Here is a 12,492-nt window from a genome sequence, read left to right as displayed (position 1 = left end):
AACAGGGAGTTTTTTCTTGCCCCTGTTGCCATTGTGCATGCACTAAGGGGGTCTAGGCTCTGGGCTCTGTAAAGCACCTAGAGGCAATTGTATTGTTATGGCGCTATACAAATAAAATTGAATTGAATTGAATTTAATTTAATTTAATTGAATATCATGCTAACATGAATGTGCATTTTACACAGCCTTAATTTTTTTGTAACGCTTTTGTACATCATATCATACCTTTGTATGGTTTGGCTTGATACAGCGAACAAAAAAGGGGTTACATCTGCAAAATACAAAAACAAGCAAAAATAAATCACACACTTCCCATTTAATTGGTTGTACCACTTTAACACACAGAGAAACTAGAGAAAGGAAGCCTTGTCATTTGCATGCATGGCAACCACAGTGAGAGGCTTCGGGGTAATCTCAACACCTCTCTATCTTCTCTATGAGCTCCAGAAGGGAAGTCTGAAACTTGGCCGCGACCGTGGAGGGCTGGTAGCGCCGAGTCACGGTGCTGTTCTTCCTCACGTGTGACTTCTGTTGACTGAGGGCCTCGGCGTAGCTCGTGAAGAGATTAGCCACCATCTGGACACACCAAGAGGACGACAGGAGAGCACATTTCACCTCGGGTAGCTCTGGTCCACACACCACCAGAAAATAATGAGAGCGACAACAGAGAGACAGAGAGGTTATGTTTTCAAAACGGGCTCACCTTGTTTCTACTCTGAATGAAAAGGTCGAGCACCTCCTGACGCACCTGGTCAAAGTTTTTGTCTAAAAACTTGTGGACCTGCAAAAAGGGTGTCATCATGTTGCTGGCAATGCATGGGCGAATGAAATGTGTGAATAGCCTGGTTGTGTTTTAAGCTGTCTATGTTTAGACTGTGTGACTGAAGAGAGTGTACCTGGTAAGTAACTTTTCCAGCGTAGTGTTTAATGGTGAACTCAGGAAGTGGCATTTTTGGCTTCACATACAAGGGGCTGTTGCCATGGTGATAGTGACATTTTTGAAGGAAGGTGTGGTCTGTTGCCTGTTGAGTAAAATAAGTAGAGAGTTTAAAAGATGAATGTGGATGAAACTGCACCCAAAAATAACACAACAAACACATCAGAGAAACGAGCCCAAAAAAGCTGCTCTCATTACAAAAAGGGGGGAGAAGAAAAAGAAGAAGAAAGTTGTTGGTGTTTACCTGAGGAAAACCACTCTGGTCATCAAGGATTCTGAGTATCCCATGGGGCTTTGCAGCTATGATGTCAATGCAGTCCTGGTTGTTGCTGAAAGGCACCTCTTGCCAGTCAATTTGCTCTCTGCTGTAGTCCTCCTGCGGAGAATAATCGAGAAAAATAAGGGTTTTATGACGACAATGTGAGGGCTATATGCATAAGCAGCCCAGCTCTAAGAAGATTATCATGAGGAGGGTGTACTTACTTGTTCTTCCCTGAACACTATCCTGTTGAAAAAGAATTGAAGGTACTCGTTTGCATAATTTATGCAAAGCTGCTCAAAGCTGTTGAAGGTAAGGTCCTGTAAAGCAAAGACGAAGCAGGAGAGAAAATAACTTCTTTTCATGGTAGTGTGGGTTCCACTATACAACAAAGAAACTGGCAACAACATTTCTGTGTGTATGGCGCAGCAGATTACCTCAAATCCATAGATGTCGAGTATGGAGATAGAAACGGCATCATTTCGCGGGTAAACCAACTTGTTGATACGATCTGTCAGCCAGTTGAACAGAAGGGAGTACATGATCTTGGCAATGGCATCTCTGGTGTTTTCAAAGTTGGAAATGAGCCATTAGTCGGGAGAAGTCTCAATATTACGGTTTCTTCACATACACAGTAAAAAAAAATCTGACGGGGTAATCCGACTGGGAATGTTTACCTGGCATCAACTGCACTTTCAACTGTCAAAGGGGTATATATTTTCTCCCTCATTGTTTCCTGTAAAGGATAAAAAGAACCAGCAACTTAGCTTGTGACCCTGAAGCAGTATATCTTAACAGAAAATACAGCAGCTTTAGATTTTCTTTCATCTTTAGGTTGTCAAGAATGCACTGGGAAGAGGGTTACGGACAGATCACGACAGGAAATAAGGATCTGCTATGCTCAACACACAGTTACCTGAACACATGTACAGTAAGTGCGGACAGGGCTCAGTTTCCCGTATGTAAACACACACTGAGCAGGGAGACATGGGCAGAGCAGCTGTGACGAGGGCTCTGAGCCAACATGGCAGGGAAGAGTCATCTATTTGATACTCGAGGAAGGACGGGCATCTTTTGATACAAGATGTTTTGGTCCTCTCTAAAGTGTTTCCTGTGTTCTTGAAACCCTACCCTGTCCACCCAAAATAAATACACTTGAGACGCTTTTGAATTTGTACTCTGTGGTTGAAATGAGGGGAATTTAACCAGATTTAAAATGATTTGATTATTTTAAATGATTAGATTATAATCAGTTTAATGAACTGCACAGCTGCTGCAAGGAGGTGGTGGCTCCTGTGGAAATGGAACCCGTGATGGTTGGCCAGTTGAGCAGCACGCAAACAGTTAAATATAGTGAAAGCAATTAGTGGGGCAGATCGTGTTCACAGAGCTTTTTTGTAAAGTCAGCGACTTGAAATGGATCCGCAGGTGCTGTTTTATGGTACAGGAGCAGGAATATGACGTTGAATGCAGAGTGAGATTAGCAAGATATGAGAACACAACTATGATAATGGAGCCAACAGAAAAATACTGCGTAAAAGCGTAAAAGGAGGCATTAAATGCATTACCACCAGCTAACAACTATAACTAACTATACGGACTCATATCTCATCTCATACTCATATTCCCTACAACAATAAAATAAAGGTAACACAAAATGGTGGGGTGTCAAGAATGATAAATGGATATTTACCCTCTGTGGCGTGAGGCCGGGAGGGGCTTGGATTTATACCTGTGCTGCGTGGGCAGCTTGCAAAAAAATACTATTGTGAACCAGAAGCCAAGCAAAAAGACTGGAGTAGAAGCCGATGAGATGTGCCATCAACAGAGGAGTGGAAGTGATACCACCCTCACTGAAAGCCTCCCCCACTGCCTCTCCCTCTGTGCCAGGCTGACTGTAAACACGACCCGCTACATCAGCAGCCTCGCTTCAAGACAATGCTAATCCCTTTGGCATTTGACATCGACATTTCTCACTCACGGGAGCTTTTCTAAGTATGTTTAGTCTAGAGTGGAGTGAGACTGGCCCTATCCCTCCGTGCTTTTCGGGCGCGCAAGTGTGTGTGCGAATGTTTTTCCTACGATCTCATCGCAGAGCCTGCTCTCAGGGCTCCATCTGATAAGAGAACCCCGATGGCATGATAGAGAGTGTAAAGAGACAGCCCGAGGTCCATCCAATCCAGCTGAGAGAGGGGAAATGGCTGGCTACGGGTCTTCTCTTGTTACATAGGAAGGACCTGTTTCAGTAATTAGTCGAATTAAGTAAATTGCCATGGCCCGGCCCTTTAGCGGTATCACAGTCAGGGGCTAGATGAGTTGTGGCTGACACACCTTTGCACATTTCAACATGACCATGGCACAGTAAACACTGATGTGCTCTGGCTCCAGGATACACCGTTTAGGGGCAAACACTGAAACTGCAACAGGATGCCACCAGAAGGATCGCATGAATGGTTTGTCAAGGCAGGACTCGGAAAAGACTGAGGGGGATTGATGAAAGAATTGAAATGGGAAGTCTACGTGCAGATGATACGGAAATACTGCATTTTTTCGCTTGTTTACGTTACAGGACCTATAGGAGAGGCACAGGAGCGTCCATTGCTACACATTTTTTTGGTCAGTTTTAAACAAGATGACCATATACCCTTTTTTCATCAACTATGGATATGATTGACAGCTCACTTTAACACAATTCAACAAGGACACTGACACGAAGGGGAGCGGCAAACACTGCAACGGGGCGAAACCACAGCATGTGTTCAAAGACGGAAACAATAAACACAGTAGGTTGGTGAGACCGCTTGAGTGTGTGGTGCTTTTCAAATACAAAAAGCATTTCAAAATGTACGCCTTTTGAATGGAAACATTTCTGTGTTGGGTTTTCACCTCAGAAATAATACTGGCTTGTAACTAAACATACTGTTGACAGCTTTGTGAAGGTAGCGTGTCCAGGCTATCATGAATTATTAACGCCATTCTCATAAGATATGCTGTCATCATGTTCGCGAGTGTTAAAATGAGTAACTTTAAGCTCTGCTACAATGTATCCCATGAAGCGGAATCGACATTTATTATGAAACAGCAATGCAACTGTTGCATACTTCAACATAAATTAAATCTGTATCCTGTAAAGTGAACAATACTTCTGTCTGACATTTCAAGACTTGATTGTTGCGAAGGGCACAACTTCTTTTACTACACTCTTAGTCAAAGTTCTTCAAAAGTGCAAGATAAGTTCTGTGAAACTCTTGTTCACTGAGGAGGTATTGCCTGCCTTATGGACTACTCTCCTGCCCCCACGTGGTCACTTCCTGCTTTAGCCTCTCTGGTGGATTCCCTGCAGTGTCACACTGACGAGGAATGGAGTAGGGGAAGACTAGCGTTCATCTCCTCGTGACGTGAGCGCGCGCGCACACACACACACACACACACACACACACACACACACACACACACACTTACACACACACACTTACACACACACACTGGAGAACCGGAGCGGGAGAGGCAGAGGGCAAATGCAGCAGCAGTAAACACACATACACACACACACACACACACACACACACACACACACACACACACACACACACACACACACACACACACACACACACACACACACACACACACACACACACACACACACACACAGTCCCAGGCACAGACACAGACACACACACACACACACACACACACACACACACACACACACACACACACACGTACACACACAAACACACACACACATAAACACACACACACACACACACAAACACACAAACACACACACACACACACACACACACACACACACACACACACACACACACACACACACACACACACACACACACACACACTGAGCATCTCTCCACAGCTCAGACACAGGGTATCCCCTGATCATGTTTCACACGTTTCCATAGTGCTGCACCCCGCTGAACTACGCCAATTAACTCTGTGCTGTTATTCCATCTGGAGGATTTAGAGCTCGTATATACATTGTTCGCAGCTGTCTTTGGTGTCACCGGCTTGGCTGCCGAGCAAACAAACTGAAACGAATCGCCTGAGAACTTTTCGATTTGTATTTCCAAGCAGCGACGCACAGAATGACATAGGATAGGTTATGATATAGGCAACAGCACACAACGGTTCTGATACTTGGCTTTACACCATCCCATAAAGTCCACCAGGATAAAGTTTATCTCTCCACCTCACTTGTAAACCTGTACAAATGTAGAGAAGACTATGTTAATATTGTGTGATATTTATAATTTCCATTTCCAATATGCAAATGTCATTGAATCTTAAATTGAAGTGGCGCGCTAAATCGCTAAATCAGACCAACAGGGAGAACAATGGATGAACCAGCAAGACTATAAGTAAGACTTAAAGTAAAGAACTCGTAAAAAATGTGTATACATCCTTGTAAGTCGCTTTGGATAAAAGCGTCCGCTAAATGACGAAATGTAAATGTAAATGTAACTCACACGACAGCTCCCTGTTTTTTGCTTCAAGACACAGACATTCCCTCACCACTATAAATACTGTACGTACTGCCCTGTGGCTGAACAGAAACGAGAGAGTCCCATTTGGAAACGAGAGACTGGGGGACGCTGAGGCTGGATAGTCTGTCTGTAGAACATGATCTGTGAGACTGCGAGAGGACGCCATAGAAAATGGAAGCAAAAACCGTGATTCAGGTTTCCTATGGCGCAAACTCCTTGACTTGAAGGAGAGAGAGAGACAGAGAGAGAGAGACAGAGAGAGAGAGAGAGAGAGAGAGATAGAGATAGAGATCGAGATAGAGATCGAGCAATCGGAGACAAGCTGTGAGACTGTGGAGGTGTGCCTGTGGCTTAAGAAGGGTTAAGAACCCGTTGCCCTACCGTGACTTTGAAGGAGAGAGAGAGACAGAGAGAGAGAGAGAGAGAGAGAGAGAGAGAGATAGAGCCCTACCGTGACTTTGAAGGAGAGAGAGAGACAGAGAGAGAGAGAGAGGGAGAGCCCTACCCTGACTTTGAAGGAGAGAGAGAGACAGAGAGAGAGAGAGAGAGAGAGAGAGAGAGATAGAGCCCTACCCTGACTTTGAAGGAGAGAGAGAGACAGAGAGAGAGAGAGAGAGAGAGAGAGAGATAGAGCCCTACCCTGACTTTGAAGGAGAGAGAGAGACAGAGAGAGAGGGAGAGAGAGAGAGACAGAGAGAGAGAGAGATAGATAGAAAGAGATAGAGCCCTACCGTGACTTTGAAGGAGAGAGAGAGACAGAGAGAGAGAGAGAGAGAGATAGAGCCCTACGGTGACTTTGAAGGAGAGAGAGAGACAGAGAGAGAGAGAGAGAGAGAGATAGATAGAGCCCTACCGTGACTTTGAAGGAGAGAGAGAGAGAGAGAGATAGAGCCCTACGGTGACTTTGAAGGAGAGAGAGAGACAGAGAGAGAGAGAGAGAGAGAGAGAGATAGAGCCCTACCGTGACTTTGAAGGAGAGAGAGAGACACAGAGAGAGAGAGAGAGAGAGAGAGAGAGAGAGAGAGAGAGAGAGAGAGAGATAGAGCCCTACCGTGACTTTGAAGGTGATGGATTTCTGCAACCCCTCGGGGGAGATCTGAAGGAGTTCGGCCACCACACGGATCTCCTGAGCACTCACCACCGATGCAACTTCCTGAGAGTCGTTCTGCGTGTTAAACCAAAAATGTGTGACAAATCGTGTGACAAATACCTTTAAGAATGTGGACATGATGATGACCTCAGGTCATTGAGTTTGTTGCTTATGATCTATTTGACCACCATTAAACGTTGACAACTAAGCAGTTCGAGAGCTATTATTTGGGTGCTTGTTATTGGACAATAATAAAAAAGATCAAAATTAAATTAAATTAAATTGATACCTCGTATCTCTCAAAGAAGACATTGCCCAGGTGCAGGATGGAAGACAGGACCCTAAAGATGCTGCTCTGGTCTTCGGCACTGAAGTGGAGTATCTCCATGGCGCTCACGAGTCTGCGGAAGTCCTCTCGGTCACTCTTCCCAGGGATCTCACAGTCCCCTCCCTAGAGCAGGTCAGACAGAGGTCATAGGTCACCAGGCCGAGTCTGCCTGATGCAGTTCTTTTAAAAGCACCTTCAGCAACATTTACTAGTGAAGTACCCATTACTAAAAAAAGAACAGACATGGCACGAAAATGTGTTTCCTTTGGCAGTGACACCTTAGGGCACATGTGTCGAACTCAAGGCCCGCGGGCCTGATCAGGCCCAGCAAGCCATTTAATCTGGCCCGCCAGCTCCTCAGAATGTTGCAAAAAGTTCCATTGATTTGAATGAGCAACGGTGAAATTTTATTTGGTTTGCCTAATTTTCCCTCAGGATTAATAAAGTATCCGTCTATTTATCTATCAGAGCGTGTCTGCCGCGGCCGCTGGTATGTCGAACGCACCACAAATACTGCAAGTCCCACAATGCACTGTCCCCGCTCGCCCCAGTGTTCGGCCCTCGACTTACACCCATTTTTTTTTATTTCGGCCCTCTGTGTATTTAAGTTTGACACCCCTGCCCTAGGGGTTCTGGTGGAACATTGATAATCAACAACAACAATGTCTGTGCAGCAATGTCTACTGACTCAGATGTTCAGTGGTAGTTCTGTTTGAACACCAGTGTGCTGCAATTTATTATTACATATATTCAGGTTAGTTCTGAGTCTCCACGGCTCCAAGGTTGCACAGCTAGATCAGCTAGTTTTACCTGGTTGAGATAGTAGTATGTTTCTGCCTCTTGGAGGTAGAAGGACTGTCTTTGCTGTGACGGGAGGCCTGCGAGCATCTCATAAAAAATGTGATAGTTTCGTTCATCTTTGGCCTTGGAGAGGTGGAGAAATTACACAGTAAATTGATATCCTAGATTCTAGACAATTCCCTATATTTAATTGTCAATATATAGTGTCAGACTGAGGAGGTCAAATAGAGAATACAGAAATACAAATTAGGGTGAAATTCATTTTAGTTCAGTTTTTCCACATATGTACTGTATCTAAACAGTGCTTAAGGCATTCTTAAAAAGGTTTATCTGGACAGAGTGTGAATCACGCTGTTTAGAGCTTACCACACCTGAAACACAATCCTGGACTTCTCAAGGAGATACTGTGAGGTTATGGCACCACTGATTACGCCCCTTGGTTAAATAATGCAGAAAAAGGCCATCATCAATCATCCTTGGCATCCCGCTCTTGCGCGGAAGAAGGCAGTCAAGCACTTTTAGCACAAAATGGTAGCAACAAACCACCTGATCGTATTCTATCCACAGTTACTGAAGACGGCATATCATATGAATCTGGGCCTCTGATCCATGAACCATTTAAAGCAACAGAACACCTGGGAACCAGGCATGTTTATCGGTTTCAAACCCCAGTGAAATCCTTATCTGCTTAAACTAATATATAATGCAAAGCTTCTCAGTCATACTTACTCCTCCATGAATATCTCCACAAGCTTTCCAAATCGACTAGAGTTATCGTTCCTCACGGTTTTGGCATTTCCAAATGATTCTAATAAGGGAGCTGCTTCAAGAATCTAGACAGGATACAAATAACAGGGAGTTTATTTATCTCTCAATCAATCTCTTTGATACTTGAAAAAACACACACACACACACACAAACAATCCATGTTAGTATTCTCCACATATGTTTCATTCATGTATTCTTGTGATTACAGAGTTAATATTCCAGAACTGATTTGGCTTTATATAAAGTCATAGAAAAGTCAACAAACCCATGCACAGGGTGAGATTTGTAAAAAAAAAACAGAGGGGGGGGATTTTTGTTAAATTTTAAATTTAAATTTAAATTTTTGTTTTTTTTAATTCTTTTCAAGTTAACGGTAGGCCCTATAAGGTTACATTATGAACAGTTGACCATTTAATGCAAACTAAATATATAAAATACATGCATTTTTTTGTTGTTGTAAAAACCAGAGGGGGGTGGGGAATCCCCCCATCCCCCCCAACAAATAGCACCCTGACCATGCATACTGCAGGCATGCTGTAATACTGAGACAGCCACACTGCAAGCAGTACCACTCCATACAATACCTCAATCTGTGTCATGATCAAAAAGGTAAAATACAGAGAAAATGACAGGTTACCCTCTCATACACACATCTTTCAATCTAAACATCTCCCAAATGAACACGTGTGGGTGTTTACACACAGGTGTTTATGCTTACCTGCTGAGTGATGTTACGCTTGTGGTGTATCGCAGCTAAGTAGCGCAGAACCAGCTTGGTGGCCTCAGTTTTCCCAGAACCACTTTCCCCACTAAAAAAATTAAAATTATAATATTTAATTCACTCATCTAAATGACGACAATCTCCTAATATTACTTAAACAATATCATTCAGGGTAACTGGGGGCTCTCTCTAATGGTTACACGGTGTCTCTTGTACTCTCTTGACAGTAGATTTAACCACTTTTGTTAAACAGAAACACCTATTGGGGATTATGCCTTTACCCGCTAAGCACCACAATTAGGCAAATTGGCTAGAGAGAGAGGGAGGGAGAGAGAGAGAGAGAGGGAGGGAGAGGGAGAGAGAGAGAGAGAGAGAGAGAGAGAGAGAGAGGGGAGAGAGAGAGGGAGAGAGAGGGGGATAGAGAGAGAGGGGGATAGAGAGAGAGGGAGAGAGAGAGAGAGATAGAGAGAGTGGGGGATAGAGGACTTCAAACTCAAAGTCTCAGTTCGTCTTCGTCTTCTCAACAGCACTCCGCTAATGAGGTACTTTTTCTAATCATCAGACAGCGGCGAAACTGAACCCTGGAATGTGTCTGACGTGCCAATTTCCCTGTGGTGGCAATGGGTGCCTTTCACACAGTGACATGATCTGATGGTACAGCCCTGGCCCAGACACCAGTAGTCTTTCCTTACCGGTGTCTCCTTCAAAACCTGGTTTAAAGTGTTCCAGGCGATCAGCTGTGTCAAGTAGAGCTGACGTTGACAGTTTAATACTGTAAAAGGCTACTCGAGGATCATGGGAGTATCACTCAAGGGCTAAATGTTGCTAAGCCTCTGAAAGTACGTTCTTTGGGCAGTTAGGTGGAGATTTTAGGCCCTACTCTCAAGGATTTAGCTAGGTTACTTGGATGTGAACCGTGCTACTCGCTACGTGCATGATACGTGTATGACGTCTACTGCTTAGATGATGATGCTGGCCCAGTCTTAAGAATTTTGCTGTGCTGAAGCAATTTGGTGCATGCAACAATCAACACTTTGACTTGACTTTGACTTTGACTTTGACACTCAAACCTACCTTATGATAATGCACTGGTTCTGTTTGGCATCCATCATTTTTGAGTAACAGACATTTGCAATAGCAAAAAGATGTCTGTTAAGAGGCAATAAACAGAATTAAACATCGCTGATCGAAGTGATCAATTGATCAAAGTGGACAGTAACAGCAACAGTTACAGTTCTATCATTTAAGGTATTTATGTGTCATGACACTTACGGAGGGTTTTCCCCCAAAGCGTGTCCCTTGTATTGCAGCACCATGTCGGTCCCATAAATGTTAAGCATCCGGTAGGGATTCATGGACACCAGGATGCTTCCGATGTAGGTCTAATAGGAGAATGAAGAAATATTAACTTCTTGCTGCTCATACAAACAAAAAAACAAGAATCGAGAACATTGAGCACAAAACCATAAAAAGAAACACTATTACAACACAATTAAAACATCAGTGTGAATGGTAAGCAAGTGAGTGGAGTAGCTCAAATACTTACATAAATCAGTTCACGCTCATACCTCTTCTTCAAGTTTATTAAAACAGCCCCTTCATGCAACTCCCTGGTGGTGCAATCAAGCCATAAAGTCATTCAACTTTACATTTCTAAACAAAAGCATGTATGAAATAAAACAACCTTTTATCAGGCATGACACTCAAATACTGAATGTAAAAGACACAATTAAGTATTTATAGCGTAAGTAAGGGCTATCAGTTCAGAATACTTTTGTTACATGCAGTCTAGTATTTCTTCTACATAAAGCATATGATCATAGGCCTAAACATGTGTGTGTGTGTGTGTGTGTGTGTGTGTGTGTGTGTGTGTGTGTGTGAGTGTGTGTCTGTGAACACTGCAGGCTTTGCTATTAAGTGAGAAATGTTGTGGTTCCACAACGACCAACCAATAGTGATTCTACACCGAAGGGTGTAGGTGTATTCTTCAAGGGGCTGAGATCCAAAACTGACCTTCAATGTCTGCAATGATCTTATAGTGCAGCTTCTGACAGTTGTGATAATACTGATTGGTTATAATAATACTAATAATAATAACTAATAACACTAATAATGTTTTAATTCATAATATTCTGCTGACATTTCCCATATGCACCACATCATGGTAACCATTAATGTTATGTTTTGAGGACAATTTTTGAGTTAATCCAGTGCTTGTTTGTGTGTTGTCTTTCCCTGCCGGAGCAGACTTACTCCAGTTGGGTCATGTCTTCATTCCCATCCTCCTCAGCCAGTTCCCTGTACCGCATGGTGGGGAGGCTGCGGATGGAGTACATCTGGGAAGAAATACAGAAAAAAAGCATGTGCCACAGTACATCAGATGATACATGTAACTATTGTTCTGACATATTTTTGTCTTGTATTACGTAACTGCTTAAATGTCTTAACTGCATAAATGGTGTCAATAAAAAATGTATCAAAAATCAAATAAAAGCATGTGCCACTAGCACTAATAATCATTCATGAATATTAAGCATAAAAAGTCACTTATTTCGATTTTTTCGACAACTCACCTTTTTTCCAATTTATAACAGCAGTTTCATGTAAATATTAGATACAAAAATATTCAACGAAACAATTAAGTGTGATGGCAAATCAATCGAATACAAACTTCTGTTTATGGATATAATTACCACTCCATTCTGGTCTTTTGTTCATTATTGGCAACCTAGCTGCACTTTTACTCTGGTGTTTAAGCACAATTCATTGGTTATGCATCACACCTTGAATTCAGACAATTTGGGTAATAAAGAAGTGAACAGACATCTGTTCATCTGACATCTATACATTTGATTAAAATCTCCAACCAGTCAAATGACAATCAAAGTTTGTACTACAAACTCATTGTACAACGCTCAGCCAAAAGAGATACTACTGAAATGCTAGCTACACCTTTGTTGGTTACCTTATCATACCAGTTCCCTTGAGGTTCCCCCTCCCTGTCAGGTGCCCACTGTGGAACCGCACCATCTGCCTCTTGTCCAATGAATGGAGGAATGCTAGGGTCCAGCAGGTCTTCA

At 43.0% G+C, this 12,492-nt stretch overlaps 1 protein-coding gene across 1 annotated transcript in view; it reads right to left on the bottom strand.

Annotated features, from left to right (window-relative positions):
• The window catches only part of myo15aa (myosin XVAa), a gene marked incomplete at both ends in the record, with an annotated part of 46,843 nt that extends 35,095 nt beyond the window's left edge, over positions 1 to 11,748 (bottom strand). The window contains 18 exons of the mRNA XM_080856273.1: positions 226 to 271; positions 422 to 576; positions 704 to 781; positions 897 to 1,022; positions 1,182 to 1,313; positions 1,421 to 1,516; positions 1,634 to 1,757; positions 1,874 to 1,932; positions 6,756 to 6,869; positions 7,084 to 7,245; positions 7,933 to 8,046; positions 8,295 to 8,358; positions 8,653 to 8,756; positions 9,410 to 9,500; positions 10,487 to 10,561; positions 10,685 to 10,794; positions 10,959 to 11,022; positions 11,666 to 11,748. Of these exons, the coding sequence (XP_080712399.1) occupies positions 226 to 271; positions 422 to 576; positions 704 to 781; positions 897 to 1,022; positions 1,182 to 1,313; positions 1,421 to 1,516; positions 1,634 to 1,757; positions 1,874 to 1,932; positions 6,756 to 6,869; positions 7,084 to 7,245; positions 7,933 to 8,046; positions 8,295 to 8,358; positions 8,653 to 8,756; positions 9,410 to 9,500; positions 10,487 to 10,561; positions 10,685 to 10,794; positions 10,959 to 11,022; positions 11,666 to 11,748 (1,797 nt within the window). The remainder of the gene's footprint in view (positions 1 to 225; positions 272 to 421; positions 577 to 703; positions 782 to 896; positions 1,023 to 1,181; positions 1,314 to 1,420; positions 1,517 to 1,633; positions 1,758 to 1,873; positions 1,933 to 6,755; positions 6,870 to 7,083; positions 7,246 to 7,932; positions 8,047 to 8,294; positions 8,359 to 8,652; positions 8,757 to 9,409; positions 9,501 to 10,486; positions 10,562 to 10,684; positions 10,795 to 10,958; positions 11,023 to 11,665) is intronic.
• Positions 11,749 to 12,492: the final 744 nt, after the last annotated feature.

This window comes from Sprattus sprattus (assembly GCF_963457725.1).
Source record: "Sprattus sprattus genome assembly, chromosome: 18".
Lineage (NCBI taxonomy): Eukaryota > Metazoa > Chordata > Actinopteri > Clupeiformes > Clupeidae > Sprattus > Sprattus sprattus.
This window is presented reverse-complemented; position numbering and strand designations above follow the sequence as displayed.